General features: G+C 38.6%; 2 protein-coding genes across 5 annotated transcripts; one reads left to right on the forward strand and one right to left on the reverse strand.

Annotated features, from left to right (window-relative positions):
* Positions 1 to 1,720: 1,720 nt before the first annotated feature.
* Positions 1,721 to 8,680, reverse strand: exoc1l (exocyst complex component 1 like). The gene is made up of 4 exons (XM_073467722.1): positions 8,599 to 8,680; positions 3,318 to 3,440; positions 2,839 to 3,017; positions 1,721 to 1,990 (listed from the first exon to the last, which is right to left on the reverse strand). The coding sequence occupies exons 2-4, from the start codon at positions 3,436 to 3,438 to the stop codon at positions 1,721 to 1,723; spliced, it is 570 nt and encodes a 189-aa protein (XP_073323823.1). The 5' UTR covers positions 3,439 to 3,440; positions 8,599 to 8,680.
* clockb (clock circadian regulator b) lies at positions 8,197 to 26,108 on the forward strand. 4 transcript variants are annotated; one of them, XM_073467687.1, is made up of 24 exons: positions 8,197 to 8,277; positions 10,522 to 10,613; positions 11,318 to 11,476; positions 12,101 to 12,189; positions 12,720 to 12,779; positions 13,072 to 13,220; positions 13,885 to 13,976; positions 14,188 to 14,277; positions 14,462 to 14,582; positions 15,136 to 15,249; positions 15,576 to 15,694; positions 15,807 to 15,889; positions 16,661 to 16,767; positions 16,873 to 17,020; positions 17,232 to 17,307; positions 18,317 to 18,461; positions 18,625 to 18,728; positions 18,919 to 19,149; positions 19,368 to 19,526; positions 20,301 to 20,348; positions 21,257 to 21,453; positions 21,622 to 21,751; positions 22,420 to 22,554; positions 22,671 to 26,108. In XM_073467687.1, the coding sequence occupies exons 4-24, from the start codon at positions 12,173 to 12,175 to the stop codon at positions 22,953 to 22,955; spliced, it is 2,610 nt and encodes an 869-aa protein (XP_073323788.1). In that variant the 5' UTR covers positions 8,197 to 8,277; positions 10,522 to 10,613; positions 11,318 to 11,476; positions 12,101 to 12,172; the 3' UTR covers positions 22,956 to 26,108. The 4 variants fall into 4 exon arrangements, with proteins under 4 accessions (XP_073323788.1, XP_073323804.1, XP_073323811.1 ...); XM_073467703.1 differs by having other exon boundaries at positions 22,423 to 22,554; XM_073467695.1 differs by lacking the exon at positions 8,197 to 8,277 and adding an exon at positions 8,616 to 8,741.
* Positions 26,109 to 26,129: the final 21 nt, after the last annotated feature.

Here is a 26,129-nt window from a genome sequence, read left to right on the forward strand (position 1 = left end):
ATATCTTAACACGATAGGTGCACAGATATTAGTATAGTATATAGTATATCTGTGAATAAACAAATATGAGTGATTTGAAATATCACGCATAAATGCAAAGAACATCGTTTGAGAAACGTTTAGATTTATGTTTATGTATTTTGGTCAGGCACATTTAAAGGCTACTAAAGCACCCTGCCTGTTCCAATGTTTTGGCGCCACCTGCAGGAAGAAAGCTGAATCACAAGTAGAAGAAAAATGTCAACTGTGGGTAGATTTAGGAAGGATACAGAAAATCATCATCAGCGATGGGTAAGATTTACAGCTCGCTAATGCAACTGTTTTAATGACAGTAGCATGACCGTATCCTACTTATCGTCTTATTTTTAGTGGTGTTGATTCTATCATGTTGAATAATTAATAACTTAATATGAATCCGTACTCATCATTAAGATCCACATAGTCCTAGCATTAATATTAATTCAGTTTCTAATGCTCCCTGTGCTCCTTTAAAGTTGACCAGATACAAAAATAACCTTTATATTTTTAGTCGTATGTTTTCAATATGAAGGCCTGAATGCATAAATGGGCCTTCAGTTTTCAAACTTTCTCAACAAAGAAAGAAATATATATCTCGTTGCCTAAAGATCACTGAAGGGGCACTATGTAGTTTTGGAGACGAAATTCAAACTCAGAATTTTAATATTTCCAGTGTTACTGAGGTAATAATATAAACTCAGAGATATTTATTTTTTTCCATAACTTAATAAACAAACTGTTATCAGAGGAAAATAAGGTCCCCAGAACACTGTTTGAAGCTAGAAAGGTGGCAGGGTCCGCCACATATAAACAAAGTAAACAGTATAAAAATTGTGTTGTCCTTCAAGGTCAGTTTGTTTATTCAGTTTATTCTGTCACAAAAATGAAGAGTGTTTGTTTATTTAGTTTGTTTAGGCATAAATCTAAACAAACTAAATCTTTCTCTTCTAATAAAAATATCTTCCAAAAAACTGCACAGTGCTCCTTTAATATATTGAGTTCAACATATATTGAAATCAGCCCATAAAATATACACTATATAATACTGTAAAATATATTCGTATTATGTGAACCCTGAGTCTCTCCTGCTCTGTAGTACAGTCGGGGTTCAGACTGAAGGCTCATGCTACCATTGATAAGCCGAGTGGACAACAGAAAAGCTCCTATAGGAATAATCTACATTATCGTACAAAGTTAATGACTCAATTAACACCACATGATAATTCTACTTTTAAGTAGACTAAAGGCAGAGAAAGGCAAGAAATGTGTAGTTGTTTTATTTGTTCTCTGTTTGAAATTCACATTTCAACAATAGTGCATATATATGTATATATATATATATATATATATATATATATATATATATATATATATATATATATATATATATATATATATATATATATATTTACACACATACACATACACATACAGAATATGTAAGTAAAGATCACAAAAGTAGATTATACAGTTCACAAATACCAAGCTGCTTGAAGCTTGCATTTTCCACAGAGATACATTCGGTGGAGTATTAATGCAAAAGACATTTTCATATTGTGTGACTCATCAAAGCCTTATTAGTGTAAAGGAAGCCACAAGCTTACATTCACTTCCGCATCTCTGACTCAACACAGTTTTATAAATACACACACCTAAATTGACACACACAAACACCCGTACACACAATCGTTGTGTCATTTCATTATGCATCCAAAGGCACGGGACACATGGACAGACACACTAAATTGAGTGCATAGAAGCATATCTGTGACAGAACTACACAGTCTCCTCTGTTAGAGTAGAAAGTGGTGGGCTTAATATAGGCCCAGTCAAAGTTCTGCAGGTTCAGTGACCTCTGACAGTGCAGATCGCTGAGAGCAACCAGGGCACGCACAAAGGCGTATTTGGCTGAGCAGCTGACGGCCTTCACTGTACGCACCTTGTCAAAGTGCAGCAGGAAACAGGGGTCATCCTGGAGCCAGAGGAAACAGAGATAGCATTACTTATAAAAAAAATCTTTTGTGTAACCTTTTTTTTTGAGAAATCCTATTCAACACAATGTCCGAGCAATTTATTAGGAATTTATTCTAAATCTGACAAGAAGCCATCAGAGAGATCAAGATGTATGGAAGCAAAAGGGTTTACGGGAGATGAAAGCATAAAAATGGAATAATACTGTTGATAAAAACATGAATTAATTTCTCCAGCACACAAAATATCTGCTACAACTTTTAAGAATGGCTTGCATCTCAATGATTGATCCGCAACTGAGAAAACTATATTGTTAGAGAGACGAATTTTGGTTGAAAGCTTCAGATAAAGCTATATGGACCCTCCTAAATGTATGATTCTTTTTTTTATTTGTCAAAACCCAGATTTTCACATTATTAAAATAGGAAATTGAGGTGGTTGTACACAACAAATATGTACTGTACTGTAGGTATAGGCTTAGTTGTAACTCTATTTTTCTCCTTTGCCATTTAATTTATTTGGTTTTATATTGGTATACCGATGAAAGACAGTTGATATTCCTTTTTTAGGTCCACACGAAACAACATAAGAGTAACATGTATGAAAAATTAATACAGAATTTACAATGTGAAATTATACTTTCAGATAAATTACATTGTATCAAGGCTTTCAGAATTATACACCGTAAAAGTGTGACAAAGAGCCCATTTCAGTCATTAGAAAGGATCATATTTGAATATCTTATGCTATTTACCGATTATCCATTGTTCATGTTTTCTATGTATAGAAAACACTTGGAAATTATACAATAATAAGCAGTGGAAATTGCAACAAGATTTGGTTAATTACCACATCAGGGTCCCGTCCGTCAATAAGAGTCAGGTCCTGCAGGGACCAGACCTCCGCCATCCTGTAGCACTCCTGTATGCTTGAGCGTTTAGTGTGAGACTTCTTGGATCCAGACTTCAAGGTTGTCTGAGATATCTGACATCGCACTATACTCAACTGCACCACATTGTTTTTCGCAACTGCAGAAAAAGGGAAGTAACAAAAGTGTTTTTTTCCCCCCCCGAGCAAGGTCCACTGCAGCAGCAGGCATCTCATCTGCAGTAAAAATTGACTAATTTCAAGCAGTACAGGGGCATATTAAGATTCTATACAACCAAAATAAATACAAATTCCCTTATAAAGCTTATAAATGTAACAATCATTGAAATAAACATACAAAATAGACGTGAACCCCTAAAGACTGCTTAAATTTGATCAAATGTACAAAAATGTTAATGTTAATAATTGCAACAAAACAAATCAACAAAACAGCTGTTTACCTGAGACACAGAGAAAATGTCTTCCGTGCGTCGGCTCTTCGATCTCAATAAATTCCACCAGTCTCTGTTTTCCAGGTCGGAACAAAACTCTCTGCATCTCCTCCCTCAGAAGAGACGACATCCCTGGACCAGGAGAGAAAGAGGTGAGAAAAAAAAAAATTGGGATCTGACACTGGACGATACTGAGACCTGGCAGAGGTGGGGAGGGACGTGCTGATGTTTCCTCTGGTCAGACCGCATAAAATATGTGGTTGTCGTGAAATGAGCCCTTACTGTACCACACACTAACATGCACTCCCCTCTGCAGCAGTAATGTTTGATGATCACTGTTTATCTTTCATTAAAGCACTGCCGTCATACCAATTTGCTCAGGAGGGATTTAGTTGAAAGGGAGCAATTAAAGGCCAATGTCTTCATCATTTTACCCTTTTATTGCTTCAATTAAGGTCCATTATGATGCCCAGGTTTCCTGCAAATATGGATTTCACTCTTGAATTTCTGTTTACTTCAGTGGAGTGTGTCTGACTCAGAGCATATACACATACAGTTGTCCTGTATATGGTCATATGTTCCCTCACATTGACTGTCTTTTTTTTTTCCATGGTCTTTCTGTTTCCACTCACTCACATATAGATGTTGATATATAATGTGGCACAGTGCCCTGATGTTTCACTGTGATTAAACGGTTGTTGTGGGGGAAAAGGATGTCCCACAGCACTCTGCAAGGTTTCCATTACCCTGTAATAATTCAATCCCAGAGAACAGGTATGAGCGGGGTGAAGCACTTAAATGGAGGGATTTTACAAGCACATAAATGGATGCTACACTTCTTTAGCGATCGTGACTCCACAACACCATTTGCTATATATGTACCGATAAGCATAAAGAACATTATATTATATCTTTGAGGCAGGTCAGAAGCGTGGGAGGACTTTTCTGTAAGCAAAGCTGCCCAGAATGAACCAGAGCACTGCTCTGATCTGATTTGTTGGCAGGAAAGAGTGTGGCTCCATTGGATTTGTCACATTTGTTCCACAGCTAAGTGCTTTATAGTTGTTATTGTTGTTGTTGTTGTTGTTGTTGATGGTTTTTGTGGGTGTTGTTCACTTGAAAGGCTCTTTGCATCTGAGATGGAAAGATGAGCGAGTGGGCAGGAAGTAGAGAGGGAAGGAAATATACAAGTGTTGAATCTCATGAATAACATATGAGGCTTGGTTGTACTTACTTATCATAAACTTTAACCCCAGATTTGTCAGTCATGTGCGTTGAAAGGAATCTTCTTTGTACATTAAGTGGAGGAAACCCAACATTGGCACATGAGAGTAGTTTTTTTTGTAATATGTGGTGGGATGCAAAAAAAAAGAGGCTGTAATGACTTCCTATGTCATGTCTCTATCTGTATTTGTGAGAAAATATTCTTCTGATGATTTATGTGAGCATAACCGTTATGCCTGACTTTGCAGTCTGTGGAAAAATGCAGGAGAGCAGCTCTGAAAACCAATAGGATATACACATATAGCAACTATAATACTGTTATAAGACAAGATGGGAGGAGTTTAGAAGGAGAGGGATGCATGATTAAAGAGGATTAAGAGGAGGTGTGGAGAGTTCAGGAATAAAGTCAGGCCACCTGGCAGCAAGGATGAGGAGAATATCTATATAATACTGGAAGGACTGATGAAGTTCTGGGAGAAAAATATGAAGACGTGAGAAGAGATGTCTATTAAGAAGTATTAAAACATTATCAAGAAACAGGAGAGGAGGGAAAACATAAAGGATGCAGATGATCAACAATGGGAAAAAGCAGAGGAAGCAAAGGAAGAAGAAAAGCAAAAGGCAGGAACAACCAACAGAAGATGTGAAGAGAAGATGCAAGTGAAAAAGGACCAGTGTGTGGAGATGAATTAAGGAATGAGTAACGCAGATTATGCAGGAAGGACTGCTGAGCGGAGGAAAGATTAGAAGGGGTAGAAAATAATGGATAGGAAAAGGGGGGAGAATCCTTTAGAAGCAGATAACGGTTAATCCGAACAAAGCGGGAGAGACCTGAAAATGATGATGGAGAAATGGAGGAAAAACGCGGGGGGCATGTGGAGTTCACAGAGAGGAAGGAGGCTGAAGGAAGAAATCAGAGGCAGAGAGAAATTCTGAGAGGGTGCAGAGGTATAGTGAGTCCAAACAAGAATTAATTAGGTTACTACTGCTGTATATTAAGCTAACTAGAATGGAGCTCATTAAAAAAAAATGCCTTTGATGCAAAAGCCAAAGGCTGGAATAACAAGTGTTAAAACAGGAAGGCTGTTTTCATTAAACATATAGATTCTGGATTTGATAACTTGCAGGGTTTTTTGGTGATATTATAGTATTTTCAGTTTTATGTGAGAAAATAATTCAAGTTTGCATTGTTTAATTACTCTACATTGAAATAACATTTTAACTCTTGAGCTGTTTGTGCTTTCTGGTAATTTAGCCTTTTGTTCACGGCTACTTTGGATTTGAAAAGCTGTGTTTTTAACACGTATCACATAACACAGCACTGCTTGCTTGTATTGCGATGTCATTGTTAGTGTGTTTGTATTGCTAGAAATGTATTTTTGGTGGTATCTTATCATGCAATTTGTTTGATTCTCATCCTTTAGCTTTGGACTGGCTATGACGATAGAGAATGGAGGTGAAGACAGTCATGATTCATGCAGTCAACAGTTTATCATGGGGAATAGACCTGTTTCAAAATACCAGAATCATTTAGCCTTGTCTTGAAAGGGTAATGAAACATGCAGAACAAAATATTTCACTCTTCTTATATTAATATCATTTATTATATATTATCTATGACTTACGTATGGATTTTGCTGGACAAAATAATACAATGTTGTAGAACTGAACAATCAATCAAAATATTATCAAATTTGCATTATGGCCAAATGCAACATCCAAATCACAGGAGCTTAATTTTTTTGAATCATAATCTCCAGATGTTTTGGGGAACATGCTTGACCCCAGCAAAAATCACATCATCATCCTTTCTAAGGTTTGTTTCAGTGAAAATAAAATGCAAAAATGGACTGCACTAATATAAGATGGCACAGCTATAGCTTATGCTTTACATTTTATTATACGTATTCAAATATTCAGTTATTAATGCTTTCTCATACTTTTGCTTGATATTTCCTATTTGCTGCTTTTATTATATGTAAATCCCTTTGAGGCATGCTTTGTGATATTGGACTATAATAAAACTTTGAATTTTGACTTGACTATTGTTGTGTATTTTTATGGATTTAAGAAGGCACAACACATTAGTAGTTATCTACGATCGGCAAATTTTTAATCTTGAATGATTTTAACAATTGTATAAGTGCTTGTAAATGAAGGTTGCTTTGTTGGCTTTGATATTATTAACAGTATTGTAGTTCTAACTGGGGAGCTTTAACTCTGCAACACTTAGACAGTAGCTTGTTTATTTTCTCCTCAAATATAAATATGATTTATGCATTCCTGATAACATAAAGCTCTCTCGTCCACACAGACAATGAACAATGCGGTATCAGTGAATATTACTGCAGCCTGTACATTTCCTCTAATGTTAACTTGCTTATGAATGTTGTCTTTACTTTGAACAGGGTCGTAAACTTTGTTTGACGCAATAACACAGTAAGTATATTATAGTATATAATTTATATGTCAGGAGGATTTTATATTAAAATGTTACTGAGTAAGTTGCTTCACTCACTAGCCATCAGGAATACAAGACTGTAGATCAGGCATGTGCTTCCCCAAGTATAGACCCAGGATCACTATGGGGTCCTGAAGATGGTTTAACAAAATGCCTAAAAGTAACCATGTTCTCCATTTAAATTAGTAGAATAAGATATCCTAGCTTGGTGATAATGTTATCTGGATTACCAGATTAATCAACACATTTTAAAGAAAAATGCCTTCGCTCTAGCGCTGCCGTGATTCATGGATTAGTTGTCATCTATTAAATTCATCGCCAGCTGTGAGCAACTATTTAAGACTAATTGATTGATCAAGAAAATAATCAACAGATAAATCAGTGAAAATTACCTACATTGAGCTTGTCATTTGTGAGGATTTGCTGCTTGTCTTTATCTCATTTGAGAGTAATATGAATATTTAGACTGTTGCTGTTGCATTTTATATCACTCCAATAAAAGTATGTCAACAAAAAATCTCATGGTCGCTTGGAGCAAACATTTAATCCCACATCATGCCTCATAAACAAAATGTTTATAGTGTAAAAATTCACCATATTGTGAGTTTAGGGGAACCTCGACACTGTATAGGTACAACGTCACGGTCTGTAGAGCTTCTGATTGGATGTCGATAAAAGGGGAAACCCCCTACCATCCGGCAGGGCCATCCCTACCCTGCTCTGCAACGTCCTGGCGGCCATCCAATGTCACATTCACAGTCCATTCACCGCAACCTAAACTGTGTTTTCCTGACAACAATATGGTGATGTTAACAATGCATATGAATATAATGCTGACAACATTTAGATAGTTTGCCTTTTTAACATTTTAACCCAAAGCATTAAGCCAAGACTTTAATAAAAATACGAAAGCCTATAAACGAATATCCGGTATAGTATCCATTATTTTGCAAGTCGGGACGCAGCTGTGCTACCTTGTCATTTTATTCTCGATCGTATCAAACACTAGGTGACACCGACAGTCAGTGAACTGGTCCGGCTGGAAAAGCCACAAAAAACCCGCGGAGTCATCTCCCCTCTGAAGATCACTCAGCGATCCCCTCCGTTTTTTTGCTGCTACTGTACTTGCAAAATAGTGCGCCCCACTGTCTCCATTGCGCATGACTGTACGTCGTAATATGAAGTAGGCCTCCTGTTTTTCTCCCCAGCCCTCCTGGCCCCCACCACCTCGATGCAACGTTCAAGTACGCAAAACACGGGGGCTACTGTCGATTATTCGGAAAGGTAAGGATTTTTTAATGCATATCCGAAGCCGCGGTGGTCGTGGGTAGTGAAATAGCACGGCCCTTTTGGTCGTTAAGCGGTGTTTTTGTTTTTTTTAGCGTGCGGAAGCGGTCGGACTGCAGAGGAGGCTTCGGGACTGTTTCCGCACGCTTGAGGGAGAGCAAGGCCCAGTGACCCACATTCAGAGCAGCCTGTGTCTATGTGTACGAGTGGGCGAGCGTGTGCGCGTATCCCTGTCAGTGTGTGTGTATGTGTGCGCCCCGGGGACTCTCTCTCTCTCTCTCTCTCTCTCTCGGTGTGTGTGTATGTGTGTGTACATACATCTGCCGCGAAAATGTTTCCACCATCGCTGGTTTTAAGACATTTCTCCGCGACCGACATTTGTGTTTCTGTGGGATTTCGCCAGGATCGAGCTCCGCGCGGATACTGAGGCTCAGTTTTCTCGCGGTGTTTGAGCACCGACGGTAACATTTTAGGGATTATTTTGTCTTCAATGTCAGTTGTTGCGTGACAGCTCGAGGCTCGTCGCCAGCTTGCCGTGATAGAGGCTGATATTCCTCTTGTTTAGTTCACAAACGTGAAACGCTCTAGCTGCCATAAGTGTGTCATTCGGTGTTGGCGAGTGTAGCGGGAGGAAACGAGGACAGTAGCGGCGTTAAATCTGGGTTAAACGGCCAGTTTTCGGTAGCAAGCTTAGTTAGCCTGCTAGCTAGCTATATGGGTTGCTGTTCTACGGTTGTATAACGAACACCTGTGGCACTAAAAGGTATATTAAAATGTTACTGAGCCTGTCTGATAGCTAATGACTATTTAGGTCGAATATATTATTTGGTCTCCGCTGGCCCAATATTGCTCATATCGGTGTTGATTCATTAGCAATGGTGTAGTTACAGTGAGCAGAGTCGCCCATTGAAGAAGCACTGTGACGAGGCTTCACTTACTAGCCATCAGGAATACAAGACTGTAGATCGGGCCAGTGCTTCCCCAAGTACAGACCCAGGATCACTGTGGGGTCCTGAAGATGGCTTAACAAAATGCCTAAATGTCATGTCCTAGCTTGGTGATGATGTTATCCAGAGGTTTTCCTGTACCCACTGACCTTCCTGTTTACTGTCATATTAGATTGGGTTTTTAGGGATACTATGTGGTCTATTGTGTGATTGGCGTTGGTTGAATTCATAGTTAAATTACTCACCTGACTGTTAGACATTGCAAAGATTGTTACCAGATTAATCAACACATTTTAAAGACAAATGCCTTCCCTCTAGCGCTGCCGTAATTAATGGATTAGTTGTCATCTGTGAAATTCATCGCCAGCTGTTTTGATAATTGGTTTGAGCAACTAATCGATTGATCAAGAAAATAATCAACAGATAAATCAGTGAAAATTACCTAGATTGAGCTCGTCATTTATGAGGATTTGCTGCTTTTTTTAATCTCATGTGAGAGTAATGAAATAAATATTTAGACTGTTGGTCGGACAAAACAAGCATTTTGAAGACGTCATCTTAGGCGATGGGAAAATGTGATGAGCATTGTATATTTTCAGACGATTTTATAGCGCAAATGCTTGATTGAGAAAGTAATTGGTTGATCAATAGATGATGAAAAAACACTAGGGCCAAAAAAATCATTTTCTTACATCTGGATAACAAGATTTGTAAGCTGTCTCTATAGAACTTCATTATAATGCTGTTTTGTCAATGCTGATACCTTTATCAAGCAAATGCAGCTTCTTATAATTTTGGATATTGCAATTAGCCACTGTGTGATTTTGATTATATTTTGATTAATTTATGTAATTATAAACTGAATATCTTTTGGGCCTTGGACTACCAGACCCTATTCTGACATCATCTTGAGCTTCACAAAATTGTGACAGCCCTTTTCCACTATTTTCTGACATTTAATTTTCTGGCATTTAAAACAAATGATCGATTGTTTAATTGAAAAACTAAATGCCACATTAATTGGTGATGAAAATAATCTCCAGATACATGCCTAATCTGTCAGTGGTATTTATTATCCATAGGTTTTGGATTGTGGATTGGGCAAAATAAGAAGATTTATTTAAGTATTATTTGACCAAACTATTATTAAACACGGCCCTAATTTCCCGTTTTTAACTTGCAGCAACCAACATATTAGATTCCTATTGGATATCTACAATTTGCATGCGTGCTAAATAGTGCACACAGACCCCATGGTGCATTTGTAAATGAGTGTGGGTTATTTGTGTTGCAGGTGAGGTGTGGCTTACACGTGCACATTTCTCAGTGCCTGGAAGGCTCGGCTCTGAAACAGCTCGTTTTGCCTGCAAAGACATATTCCAGAAAGTAAGTTTAAAAAATACTTAATCACCACTTTTTCCATAACTGGGTCACTGTGCTCCAAAAGAGTTTCTGTAGCACTGATAATGTATGCATAATAATTGATTTAGTCCAGGTTGTCCTTGCTGCACTGATGTATTTTATTTGGACTGTGAAGACTTTGTGGTGTGATACCTTGGTTTCCAGGACCTTTCAACTGTATTAATTCATAATCTAATTTATTAATAAGTTGTTTGCAATGAACATACTTGTAAAATTGAATGCAACTATATATCTTTTCACAGCACTGTCCAATTTAATATATGCTAACTGACACACGGAAATTGGTAAAAAAAAAAAAAAGTAAGATTTTTATTGGTTGATGAATCAGTAAACGTGACCTGCTACACTGCATCTCATATGAAAATATAAACTTGATTGTGTATGTAAGTGAGCGATTTTTAACACACAGTACCTGATAGTATACGTGTAACAGCAGTAAAAATTGGTAGGTTGAGAGATTTCCCAGAAAATACAAAGAAAATTAATGTTTGAGTTTTTCTTGCAGTAATTGAGGTTACAATCGAGATGTTTTTTTGTCTAATTGGACTTGGTAGCTCATGAAAAGACTCTCTCCATGGCTGTAAAAATGGCAAATTGCTAAAAGCTGCCCCCAGATTGTCTCGATGACCCCATGTGACCCAAGTTTTCTGCTCTGATTTCCCCCTTAGGATTGGTTGAACACCATGTCTTTCCCGTGGTCTGGTGCCCCCTCGTGACCCCAATGACCTCAACGTCAGTTTTGACTATAGAGTCATCTTTGACCCCAAATCCCTTCTATGACCCCTGAGAAAAGACGTTAATTGACCGCGTGCACAAGCTGCATTGGGGTGAGAAACGACCACACATGCATACACACAGAGCTATGTTGTGCTGCACTTAATTTAGCTTACTTTAAGTTTGGCCCTGCAGATTGTTCTTTCTAATTGAGTCAATCTAATTACACTCTATTTAGACATATGTATGTCCTCTAGCATGTGTTGAAACATGTTATGATGTTCTTCTGACCACAAATATGGTCTTTTTCAGACCTATGTTCTATAGCTCACATTCAGTCAAGTTGACATCAGTTGTGTATTGAAGGAGCCACCATAACAAGCCAGTTAAACCCAGTGGGAATGCTGATAATTTTGATTAATGTCGGAGAATGACACAGTGGGTGAAAAAAACATATTCAAAAAATTACACATGCCTGGCTATTTACAAACACATACATACTTTTTATTGCATGTATCAACAAGAACTATCAAGTTCACATAATTAGATAAAGCTTGGCTGGTTTTCATTTGAAACCTGACCAGTTAACCTGTTTGTCAAGATGTTTTTGTACGTGCACATGCATGCAGTTACAATTGTGTTGAAATGAAAGCAACTAATTAGGGATGGGAATCTTTATATTGATTTCAGTCATTGGTGCTGAAATGCACAAAACTTTTTTTTTTCTGTCTCTCCAGGTGGTCTTCCAAATGCCTACCTCACGCCTAAAGAGCAAATCACTGCAACCACAGCCCTGATCAGCAGCCACCATGACATCAAGCATAGGGTATGCCACAATGCACACACACACACACACACACACACACACACACACACACACACACACACACACACACACAGACAAAAAACTGTACATGCGTTGACACAGGTACAACACATGTTCATAGATATAGGTTTGCAAAAACATTGTGTCCATAGTTGTGTGTATTGTCATTTCTGCTTCCTCTTACTACTACTATTACTATTATTATTAAACATTTTCATCATCATCAAATGGCCCTTCCATAATAACACAAATGAAAGTAGGCCTATTTGTATTGACTCATGTTAACTGAAACGTATGCAAGATCAAACCCTGTTACACAAATGCACTCGTAACCTTCTTGGCAAGCGCGACACATTCCTTCTGTCTCTCTTTTTGTGTGACCCAAAAATAAACCTGCTCCTGACATGTAGGAATCCTCCAATTAGCCAACATCCATCATAGACATAAACAATACATATCTGCTTTCAAGCTACCAACAAACGTGCACACACAGGAAAACACAAAAGTGAATGTTTTTCTCTCCTCCTTAGGGATGATTGTAGCATCTTCGATGGGTTGATGGAAGAAGATGAAAAGGACAAAGCAAAACGGTAAGCTGGATATATAGATGAACATGCCACGGTGATACCACTTGTATTATATATATATATATACAATTTGAATTAATTCACTTTTCATAAAGCATTACATGGTATTTAAAGGATCGTATCTTGATTAGGCCCGAGCTTGTTGAATTAACAAACATTCAAAATATGTTTAAAGATGGATTTGCATATGTTTTTAGCTCCTAGAGAGAACGTACTGTGTCATAACTGACTTTAGTGAATGTTGCATTTGTTAGAACATTTAGAATCTAATTTCAAACTGTGGTTTTGATTGTAGTGTGTCCCGTAACAAGTCTGAGAAGAAACGGAGAGACCAGTTCAATGTCCTCATCAAGGAACTCGGCACGATGTTGCCGGGCAACACCAGGAAGATGGACAAGTCCACCATCCTGCAGAAAAGCATCGACTTCCTGTGTAAACACAAAGGTCAGGGCTCTCTACAATCCTCACCTGACTTCCTGTTTTGACCACCTCACATGGTGGACACACATCTATATTTAGTTTTATCATTCACCCTTGTTTGCACTGTTGTCAGTGTTTGTTTACACTCATTATTTAAGTTTGCTAAAAGGAACAGCTACTCTGTTTTTATAACACTTTTAATGAGACATGGGGACTGTTACACTTTCATTAATTTCAGCATTTTGACTGAAATGTTGACTTAATTTATGATGATTACTACTTCTGTGATTGAGCTACTTTACACCTACATCCTCTACTGTCTTCCCCCTCATAATCTTAATTGATCATGGGATTCTCCTATGCTGAAATATTTAATTACTGTGCGTGGGTTACTATGCATTTTAATCCCAGCTCTTATCAGTGCTGTGCGACATAATTAACTGTCAGCTGCTACTTCCATGGTGCACTGTGTTATCTCGTATTCTGTTTAACTACCTTGTTTTTATTCTGAGCCTTGTGCTGTCAATTTGTTTTTGCACCATGTTATTCTGTGTTATTGCCTACCTTGTCTCCATGTTGAATCTTTCATGTCTTATCGCCTCACTAGGTTTCTCTCACTTGACTTTTTCCTGAAAGACTTGATGTTCTTCTTTAAAAATTCCATTTGCTTTCTTCTTTCCACCATCAGAGATCGCAGCCCAGTCGGAGTCGAGTGAGATCAGACAGGACTGGAAGCCTCCATTTCTTAGCAATGAGGAGTTCACCCAGCTCATGCTGGAGGTCAGACATGTCACATTTTACACTGTAATCCTTTCTGTAAGGTGACAATGCAGGTGTGTCTTTTTACCCTTGTGTTGGATTTTTCATGACCAGGGTCAAGATTAATTCAAAAGTCACCTCAACAAATCTAATTGGATTAGAAATTTTATTTCTAAAAGTTAAAACTGTATAATTGTAATAGATTTTTACTTGATTTTGTCCTGCTTTTCAGGCTCTGGATGGGTTCTTTATAGCAATAATGACTGATGGGAACATTCTCTACGTCTCTGAGAGTGTCACCTCTCTGCTAGAACACTTACCGGTGAGTAACATTGGTTCTGTCTTTCCCCTGGTATGTGTTAGTCATCTACTGTATTGCAGAACAAGTTTTAGCAGGGTTTTTTTAGTGCGTCTGTGGTTCAGATCAAACATGTTGTGATGACCTTTGTGTGCAGAAAAAAGGGTTTGGCCTTTCTTCTGATTTTTGTGTGTGTTTGTTTCCACAGACGGACTTGGTGGACCAGAATCTGTTGAACTTCCTGCCAATTGGGGAACACTCCGAGGTGTACAAGGCTCTGTCCACACACCCAACTGACCCAGAGAGCCTTAGCACAGATTTCCTGAAGAGTCAGTAATACAAGAGTCATATTACACCAATATCATATTGTGTGCTTGTGGTTAAATGGGAATATCATTCAGTTTAACATTTCCTTCTGTACCTTCAGCTGTTATCTGATTTTTGTATTTATATAAATGTGTGTTGGAGCCTTAATATACAAAGAAAATTACTTATTTTGTTTCTATTAGGAATTATAAATACGTTTATCCGATTTAGTGTAATAAAACATATTGAATTTACCTCTGATGAATTTAAATGAAAATAAATAGATAGTGTAAAGGTTTCATAGCTCTGTGGCTAATTTTGTTAGTTTAGTTTAAGTCCTGATGATCAGCTTATTATGTTTTTAGACTTTTTAGATGAATACAAATTCTTAGTGCAGCATAATGCATTGCTTCAGACAAAAAGTCTGAAAATACTGGCTTACTTTTTGCATGTTGTTGGCATCATTATCACTGTTTTGTCTTGACTTCCTTCCACCTCCATGAAACATGACCCATGTTGACTTGACTTTGACTTTTGACCTAACTTGTTTTTCCCTTCTATTTCTTTGGTCTCCAGCTAAGAACCACATGGAGTTTTGCTGCCATATGCTGCGAGGGGCCATTGACCCCAAAGAACCCCCTGTCTACGAATATGTTAAATTCATAGGCAACTTCAAGTCCCTCAACAATGGTATGTCACTGAAATAGCAATGTTTATTTATTTTAGTTATTTAAACAATAGTGCCTGTGAGAATTTAGAGCTAAATAGGGATAAAGAGAGGTAACAATCACTTGAAAGTTAACATTTTAATTTCTTTGCTATTTCACACAACTAGCTTACATAGTCACGAGAAAGTGCACCAGTATGAACTGGTACATGCTTTTTGTGTCATCAGTCAAACAAACACTCCTTGAAAGTAGTGATGACACGCCCTGCCTACAGAGCCACAATATAGACTCCTTGACTCACAGAGTAAACAACCTTTTCAATGACAAACTCTGCTCTGTGTTGTGTAGTTCCCAACACGACGAGGAATGGTCTAGCAGGGGTGTTACAGCGGTCCCTACAACCTGCGTTTGATGACCAAGTGTGCTTTGTAGCCACCGTTCGGCTGGCCAAACCTCAGTTTATTAAGGTATTGTTCTGCACAGACACACACTCACACTTAAACATGAAAGTAAAATAGAACTCAGTCATTAATCAAACATTTGATCTAATATACATTGATTTTCTTTTTATATTCATAGGAGATGTGTACAGTGGAGGAGCCCAATGAAGAATTCACCTCTAGGCACAGTCTAGAATGGAAGTTCCTCTTTTTAGACCATAGGTAAACACACATCATTAGGCCATTTTTTTTTTCACTGTGTGAGTACTTGCTGCTTTTAAAATATATTGTATTTGTAATAATCCACAATTAAAATAAAAAGATTAATTCACTTCCATTATCTTTGCTCAGCCATCCTCAACAAAACCCAGAAAGTAGCCTTACAGGCGATCATGATCTGGATGATTGGGTTTCAAATCATCGATTGTTGACTTTTCTGCATCAAGACATAATCTTTAAAAAAAAAAAAAAATTCACAATGCATCCAAGAATCAGATTGTTTTTTCCCCACCATTCCAACTTTCTAAAAAAAAAAAAACAACAACAGTCTGCTTTTCACACCCACTTCTTGCCGTGATTGGCTAGCTGTGTGGCGGTGCGAAAGGAGCTGGAGTTGCCCTTCTGAAGCTCTGTTTTTCACCATTCATGTACATAATTCAAACACTTTTCATGTAAACAAGTGCTTAGTGACCGTCAGGAGAGACTGTCTGAAAATCAGTGCTGTTCTTCACATATTTATATACTATCTACAGTATGTGTTTGCATCCTTGTTGGCCGTTAAGAGCAGCTATAAATACTTTCCATTCTATTACATTCATATAATACTAATTTCTTTGAGATATAAGAAGCTGCATCCAGTTTGTCCTCTTTGGTTACACTTTTTTTTTTAAACACCAATTTTTTTTGTTGTCACTTCAACGTTGGAGCACCAGGACCTACCTTCTTTTTGTGTGTGTCAGTGTGATTTATAATGATGCCATTTCTGATTTCCAGAGCTCCACCAATCATAGGTTACCTGCCTTTCGAGGTGCTGGGAACATCAGGGTACGACTATTACCATGTGGACGACCTGGAGACACTGGCAAAGTGTCACGAACACTGTGAGGGCTCAGATTTATACACTTAAAGTTAAGATATTTTTGTAAAAGCATTTTTTTTACTCATTTCTAACATCTCTTCTCTGTGTCTGTCTCTCGCCTGTTTAGTGATGCAGTACGGTAAAGGGAAGTCTTGTTACTACCGTTTCCTGACTAAAGGTCAACAGTGGATCTGGCTTCAGACGCACTACTACATCACCTATCACCAGTGGAACTCTCGGCCTGAATTTATTGTCTGCACACACACAGTAGTCAGGTACTGAGGCTGAACGCTCACTCATCTTCGCTTTTTATCTGTATCAAGACATTTCAAGACTATTATTAAGACTGTGATTAAAAAAGTCTTCTTGTATACCCATGATATATTTACTGATGGTACAGCATTTATAAATTGTCCCCACAGCCACCATCTTCTTGCTTTTTCACTGGTTGTTCCTAAAGTGTCTCTTGTTTTGTCTAAAATGCAGCTATGCAGAGGTGAGGGCAGAGCAGCGCAGAGAGCTTGGCATTGAAGAGTCTAATCCAGAAGTTACTGCAGATAAGGTAAGTCATTACTTGTAGAAAGACTCTTCTGTTTTCATAAATGCACAATCCCCATGATGACAGGAATCACTAAATGCCAAGTATGGAGAAGAAAATGTAAAAACACATCGTGGGTGAATCTGTAGATTGTTGTTGAAGCTCGACTAACACACAAACTAAACTATCAGTAGTGCCATGGTTCATCAGAAGCATAAAATGATTAATGGCCCACATCCCACAATTTTTATTAATTATTAACAATGATAGGGGAAGCAGCTTATAAAAAAAACAGATCCAAGTTGAATATATTGATATTAAGGTCAGCACGATGGCATCAGCAAAATCTTGTTTGTTTGTTTTCCCCACATAAATGGTATTCATTCAAATTAGCTTCATACTTTTCTCCTGGTCATCATTGACCCAAGATTGCATGTAACCGTACTTGGATTAATTGATTGACTGAAATTCTGAAAATTCATTAAATATATAAAATAATAAAGTTGGCCTCATTAGGAGCAGTAATTGTATTAAATACATTAAAAGGCTCACAAAATAAAGCCTCAAAAATTGTTTCTGATGTAATCTGTCTCATACAACAGGAAGTCTAAAGCCTGTTTTGTCCAAATGTAATATCCACTAATTTCTGTCAATGAGTTGCTACTGTCTACTAACATTTCTCACACTACAAACCTCTGATAATGTGACCGTTGTTCTCTGATCTTATCTAAATCCCTTTAGTCAGTGATTACATCAAGATGAGAACAACAAATGTACCATAAATCAAACTTAAAAACTCAAAGACTCTACGAGTGTGGTTGTTGTTCTCACATTAATTGAGTTGTATTTGTAAAAAAAATGTCTCTTGTGAGTTATCCATCTTGTAGCTTAGGATTAGTGTGTATCGTTTAGATTGTAGATAAAGCACAAGTAATGTACTGTAGTAATGTAGTAATGTCACTTTCACCTGCCTTTAACCTTTTTTAAAGGATCACCTGTGAATTGTATTTTTCTTCTGCTTACTTGTTTTCAGAGTCAGGACTCTGGCTCCGAGTCACAGCTGAACACGTCCAGCCTCAAGGAGGCCCTGGAGCGATTTGACCGCAGCAGAACACCCTCAACCTCCTCACGGAGTTCCCGCAAGTCCTCATCGCATGTCTCTGACAACACTTGCACTTGTAAGGACACATACACACACACACAGTCACATTCATAATGTTAATCAGTCATACCCTGACATAAAACTTTAAAGAAGAGTCGGTGACCCATTGGTTCACAAAGCTCTGTGGTAAGATGATCCAGTATCGTCACTCCTGCTCATCAATTATTCTGTATCTGCAGCAACAGCCTCCAAGATACACATGGACACGGCCACACCTCCTCGACAGTCACTGGCCTCCACCATGGAGATGACATCACAGCGCCGCTCATCCATCAGCAGCCAGGTGAGACTTAATTAACTTTATGTTTTGACATTTGTTTTTTGTTTTGTTTTTTACCACGAGTAACACAAATAGAGATTGCAATGTATTCACTTAATGCTGGTTCATAACACATTGTGGTTAAGGAAATGTAATACAACAAATACGTACACTCCAGTTGTCGTGATTTTTTTGATTGCGTGTATGTTTACAGTCTATGAGCTCTCAGACCACAAGCCAGAGTGTGACTCCCAGTATGATCACTCAGCAACAACAACAACAACAGCAACAACAACAGCAGCAACAACAGCAGCAACAGCAGCAACAACAACAACAACAACAGCAGCAACAGCAGCAACAACAACAACAACAACAACAACAACAGCAACAACCACAACCACAACCACAGCAACAACAACCACAGCAGCTACAGACAAACGTACAGGTGAGAATGGTGGTTCAAAAGCTTAAAGACTGCTTGTTTTCGTAGTACTTCATATAAATACATTCAGAAAATGATAGTCAGACTGAATAAAAATAAAGATAATCATTAGCTGCAGCCTTACTGTGGAGATGTCTGTTATTTTGCCATTGTTTGCGTAATGAACATTAGTCAGTACTGCTGAAGTAGGTGACCCATTCTGTTTTTGTCTCCACCCACAGCCGGTGATGGAGTTCTCAGCGCAAGTGAATGCCATGCAGCATCTAAAGGACCAGCTGGAACAGAGGACCAGAATGATCCAGGCCAACATCCAGCGGCAGCAGGATGAGCTGAGACACATCCAAGAGCAGCTGCAGAGAGTCCAGGGACAGGGCATACAGGTAAGACCAAGGATTTTAATGTGTAAAATGTTGCGTGTAGGGCGTTTGCTCATTATGTATTTATTAGATTCAGTCTATAGTATATTGTCTCAAATGTGATATTTATTATGCAGTGCACCAACTCCTCACCACCTGAAATCTTTTCCTTCATTTTATTTCTCTTTGTCTCTGACTTCCTCAAGAGCTGATTGATAAAAATGAATAAAAGAATATAAGAGTATGGATACTGCACCTGACCTTTTGCAGCAAAAGAAAACAATATCATTCAAACATTAAACCAGAGAGCTACCTCTGTTCACTGAAAAGGTTTCTTTTCACTCACTAGGAATAACTGCACACTTACCTTTTTTTTAAAAAAAGTCCCTTTCATATGAAAACAATGAAGAGTTTTGCAGTAGCATTCAGGTTTCTCCCCTGATGTTTTCCAAATTCGGAATATCGCTCATTTGAACAAACTAGCACGCAACCTCTCCTCTTTTTTGAAAAGCTCAGTAGGTGTGCTGTTCTTGTCTTTGCTTGCTGCGTTCTACCTGGCTCTGTCTGACCTAGATCAGGACTAGAATCATGCATTATGTATTATTTTTATGCTATTCAGAGGAAACAGTAATTTAACTACCTGAATATGTACCGTGACAAGAGAAATAACCCTCAGTAAATTATTCTTTTCTATTATTAATTTAATTACACATTTAAACTGGGTGAAGAAATATACAAAAATAACTGCATGCTGTGTGAACAACTGAGGCCTGACATTTACTGTTTTAACGCCGACAGATGTTGCTGCAGCAGCAGGGTGGAGCAACGAATGTGCAGCTCCCACAGGTGGGGTCTTGTGATCATGTAATCTCGTGTGAACTTTTGACACTATCGGTCACATGTGGCCACACATATGTGAAAGATTTCACAATCACAGTATTGTTCTTTGAAGTTGTAATGCTTATATCTCATTGAGTCGGCAGGAAGAGCCACAGGGCATGTTGTTTGTGTTCAAACATGTGAGAGATTACACATAATAGTATCAGTAACAGTGGAGTAATGAGTACTGTATTCAGGTTAAATGGTTATAGACATCTTCCATACTCTGTTATTACATGACAATTTTTAGATTGATCAACAGTCCAGACAAAACAGCCAGGGCAACAGAGGCAACACAGATCACTTCATGTTTGTATTTTCATGAATCAAAAGCACACATACTATAACCTTTAGCAAGACTTCAAGCTCTTCAATACAATCCGCTAGCCCCACCTACCTTATGTGCTGGAGCTTCAACTTGAATTTATTTTAGATTTTTCTGGACATTTGAGGGTTTGAGATTTGTTAAATGATAGTTGGGCTCTGTTCAAATTGGAGATATCGAGGGGTGAGAACTATAGCGGCGTAAATATTGGGCAAAAACGAGTTATTAAAGCTCTTGATGAGCTGTTCCTACTGCTACTATTCACAAACCAAAATACCCAACACTTAACATTCTGAACTTTTTTGGGCCAAAAGGACAAAAGTGCACTGGTGTATATTTTAAATAGTTTTTGATAATTGTGAAAATATTGTTCATTAAGTATATTGGCATCCAGGTGTTTATAAAGTTTTATTATTAAAGACAAAGTATGGTAATTTTTTGTTTTGGCTTATATTCATCTGGTTCAGCAAAATCCACACAAAAGTCTCTGTTAGCTGACTCTGTTTTAAAGAAATTGATGTCATGTCTCTCCCTCCTTGCCACTCTCCAGCCCCAACGTCAACCCCAGCAACCTCAGCCACAGGCTCAGCCCCAGAACCAGGGCTCTGTATCCGCTCCACTATACAACACCATGATGATTTCCCAGCCAGGGCAGCCTAATGTGCTGCAGATCAGCACCACCCTGCCGCAGAATAACACACAGCAAGGCACCGCCGTGGCCACCTTCACACAGGACCGACAGATCCGGTAGGCAGACAACCTAAACTGATACATGGAGAAATACTGCTCCTTAGTGAACAGAATTTCTGAATGAAACCAAGCTGTTTAGGAACATCTGAATAGTGGATATCTAATATGGTGTAGTATTTATTTCTTCCGTTTTCTTTTCCCCTTTCTCCTTTTCACTCTCTCCAGGTTCCCAGCAGGGCAGCAGCTGGTAACCAAGCTTGTGACAGCTCCAATGGCATGTGGAGCAGTCATGGTGCCCACCTCCATGTTCATGGGACAGGTGGTCACTGCATACAACCCCTTCGGTGGTCAGCAGGTAAATACAAAGCCGTATGAGTCGTATAGCAACTAATGAAACTGTACCTAAGATCAAAAAAATAAACAACACACTTGAGTCCATCCAAGCGACGATGTGTGAGCCACATAACCAGCCAGCTGCTCACTGCTGACAGAGTGTGCTTATAGTGTGAAAGTGTTAAATAAAATGGAATAATAAGCATGGCATTGTTGGGGAAAATTGGCTTTTATGCTCAGCAAATCCTCCCTTTTAAGTCTTGAAAGAACCATTTTTTGTATTTGATGCTGATATTTAGCTATGAAAAGAAGACAAAGGAGATTTAGTCTGCTTAAAGAAAACAGCAATACATTTTTAAAGTCAAGGTCTGAAAGCAGCTCACAGAGAGATTCAAATGAAACCCAAATTTGACTCAAAATTTTCAAAAAAGTCCATGAAGCCTGAAGTTGACTCAAATAAAGATATTTTTGTCACGAAAACAACTGCAGTGTTGTAACATTAGCGTATACAGTAGACTCTCTTTTAATTAGAGAATTCATTTAGAGAGATCACAGGAAGACAACTTAATTTGAGGGATCTCTCTGTGAGCAGTACATGTACTACAATATTCCAAACAAAACTTAATTTTTTTATCCACCTCTTATTCTACATCCCTGTGTTGCTCTCTGTTAACTCCTGTTTCAATTCAGCAGGGAGGGCAAACCCAGACCCTGACACTGCAAGCAGCCCAACCATCCCAAGGTCAGCCCGATGGCCAAAACCAGACAGCTGTAGTGGCTCAGAGCGGCCAGCAGGGGCAGCAGCAACAACAGCAATTCCTACAGGTATCAGTAGAGGGCAGCAAACATCATTTATTCAACTAGACGTCCTGACAAAATATCTAGTTATTCAAATGTTTTATTTATGTGGTAATAATATTCCTGCACTGTTTTCCTTTCAGGGCACTCGTCTTCTCCACAGTAACCAGTCTACCCAGCTGATTCTGCAGGCTGCTTTCCCTCTCCAACAACAGGGCACCTTCACCCAGGCAACGCACCAACAGCAACCACAACAACAGCAGCAGCAACAACAGCAGCAGCAGCAGCAACGGCAACAACAGCAGCAACAACAGCAGCAGCAACAATCTCATCATCAGAGGCACCAGCAGCAGCTGAAACCGCAGCCCCAGAAACAGCAGAAAGCCACATCACACAGGACTGACAGTGTCAGCAGCCAACCCCAGTAAAATCTGGAGGAAAACGTGTGAAACTCTTAAAGGATCGCTTCATACATTTGTTTTGGTTGTGTGGCTGTCGACAAACTTAATTTTCCCCCAAAATCGTTGCCCTCCCTTCCTCCATCTGAAAGAAATGAATCATAGGAAAGAGGAAAGCCTGCGAGTCCCCAAGGAACTCATCAAGGATTGTCAGCATGGCAACAGGATGGATTAAAATCCCCCTTTCCCTCAGCAGAGGAGGAAGTGTGAGGGTGCTGTAGTCTGCTTAGAAACAAGACAATAATCCACAGAACACGGTAACAACAGACTTTTTTTTTTTTAAGGTGTGTCAAAGAGGACTGACCTTGTACAGATTTACTGTATGATAAAGAAAAACTTGTAAATATCCAATATAGCCTAACAGGAAACAGAAATGTAGTATTTTATATGATTGCATGGAAAGAATAACTGTGTAAGCTTTTATTAGTCGCTTTTGAAAAATGAATTTTTACTTTGTTCAAGTGTTTTCTGGTCAAAGACAGAGCAGTGACGTGCTCTCTCAAAACCCCCTCTCTCCCCCGTTTCTCTCTCTCTCTAAAAAAAAAAAAGTCCAGAGTAAGGCTTTAAAGTTCTCTCAGTTTGTTTGAAAAAAATGGTTGGGCTTGGGGTTGTTTTTTTCCGTGGAAGTTGTGTTTTTAAACACTGTCTCTGAGAGGAAAATGGCTCTTTTTAACTTTGTAAGTACACATTATGTTTGGCAAAAAACTAGATTGCAGTTTAACTGAATCCTTCGCAGGATGATCACTGTACGTGTAACGGGTTTAGTGATTCCAAGTGCCAATAACATAGTCAATTATGTTTTTATTTCCAGCAGACTATTCAAAGGCGTATATATATTTTCCAACAAGATATTACCCCTAATAATAAAGTTAATGCGTGTGTATATAGTAGGGATTATTTTTTAACAGTCAGAGAGCCCTATACGTAACAAACAGTATATCCTCAATCCCAATGAAACTTTAGCACTTGATGTGGTTGTGTACAGTAAATCACTGTCAAGACCTAGTTGTTTGTAATCCGTGGTGTGATTCTGTGAGCTAGTGTGTGTTTTTGGGAATACAATCTTTTGTGTGCATGAGAGTGTCTGTTGTGGGTGTGTGTGTGTGTGTTTGTTGCCCCTTGTGTCTTACAATAATCGACTTAGTAAGGGTTTGGAGTTGCTGGACGGTACTTGTATTCTCAGGAATGTGGAAAGTTTTTTGCTTCTGCCTCAGTCTGGAATCAGACCAGGAAGGATTAGACAGTGATGATGCAGAGACCAGAGTGTCATACAGGGTGTGGTGATTGAATCAAATTTGACCCAGATTTCTTAAAGACGTCACTGTTGTTTCTTTATCAAAATAGTATGGAGGGAGGGTTCGGTCTCCAAAGAGAATAAGAATATGCATTTTTTCCCATAAAGGGGGAGGGGTTGTTTAGATGGGATGAATACAAATATAGAAAACTAATTTTTAGTTATTCAGATTGGAATAGATTGACCTCATTGTACCAGCGAACTATGGTCTTCTGTATCATCAGTGTTTCATCCTTCTTTCTCTACCTAGGCCTCAGAAACCCTCATGCAGTTTAGTTAATCTCTCTCAGTTCTCAAACAGCAGTTAAAACCAGGGCTGTGCTCAAGGCCATTTTAGATACAGATGGAAATGTGCTCAGCCCCCTCTACTACAGTTGTAAGCCATATCAAACAGAAAAGCCTTGGATTGGGGGAAGTGTGATGGTTGGCAAAGGAGCTTTTAGAATGTGTTGTTTTGTCTCCGAGTGTAGTAAAGCCTGTGTGTGTGTGTGTGTGTGTGTGTGTGTGCGCGTGTGTGCGTGAATATGTGAATATAGCGTCTCCTCTTCTTGATCCTACTTCTTGTATCTCTCGGGGGTCAGTATTGGTTTCCCCTAGCGATGGCCAATCAGTTCTTGCGTTGCAGTATAAAAAAATAATTGTAATATTCAAGAAACTTCCTCTCCGGTTGGGCTCAGTATTCTGCAAAGCCCGTGTGTGGGACAGCTCAACTTGAATACATGTTGTGTGTTAAAGAGAGAGAGAGTTTGTATGCATGTTAACCGTCACTGTAACCCATTATATTTTCATATGGAAACAGATGTGTGACTGAAAAAGAATGGATGTGTTAGGCAATGCAGAGCATAGGTCAACTGTCCGTCTATAAAGATTACGGGCGGTGTGGACCGATTGCTCATCAAACACTTATCACAACAACTCTACATCAGACCAGTCCTAAATGGTAACCCTCTGAGATATGTTTTTGATTTAGGTTGGCAGTGCGTGTGACTAAACGGTGACAAATCACTCTTCTTGACTTTATCCACAAATAAAGAATAGTAGAGAGGATTTACAGGAGGGTCTTACTGTTTGAACAAGGTCTTCCACCCATCACATAGAAAAAAATAGATCCTCTATACACTAGTTTGTGTTTAAGGCATCACTGTAAAGGGTAATGTTGAAATGTTTATAGTTTGTGTCACTGATACCCAGCCCAAAGAATGTAAAGGTGTTATAAAGAGACAAATGGATGTTGTAACTGTTGATTCTGGAGAACCTTTTGACAGGCTTGGTAATGAAGGAAAACAAGGGGTGTGAATGGAAATCATGTTTGCCACTGCTCAGATCCACATATAGAATCTGAAATACAATCTTAATTTACAGGCTTCGCATTGTACAAGAACCTCTGAATGTTTCACCATTTCTGTTTCTGTTTTTTGCAACAATAATTTTCGGTTGGAAGAGTTTAAAGCTGTTGAAAGGTTAGGTGTAGGATATTTGAAATGGGACACCATAGACAAGACAGCGAGGACCCCCCCACCCCCCCACAGAGATACACAGATCACCTTTCTACCACACAATTTGGTTTTAATGAGTCCTAGTTCTAGTATAATACTGTACACATACACAAAGCTAAGAACACCAGTATTCAGTGTAAAACAGTGCTATGCTTACCTGTACTGTATGTACAGTATGTATATCCCCTCTTCTGCTCTTGAACTGTGCTCCTTTATCTACCCCAAAGTCAAATGTAATAATAATCAATATTTTGAAGCAAAATGTTTGCTATTATCATAACCCCCCTCTCCCCTCTTGGTCAATTTGAAAATAAAACAGTTTCAAATATTCTACGTGACATGTCTGCTGCAATT

This window comes from Pagrus major, chromosome 1 (genome assembly GCF_040436345.1).
Source record: "Pagrus major chromosome 1, Pma_NU_1.0".
NCBI classification, from domain to species: domain Eukaryota; kingdom Metazoa; phylum Chordata; class Actinopteri; order Spariformes; family Sparidae; genus Pagrus; species Pagrus major.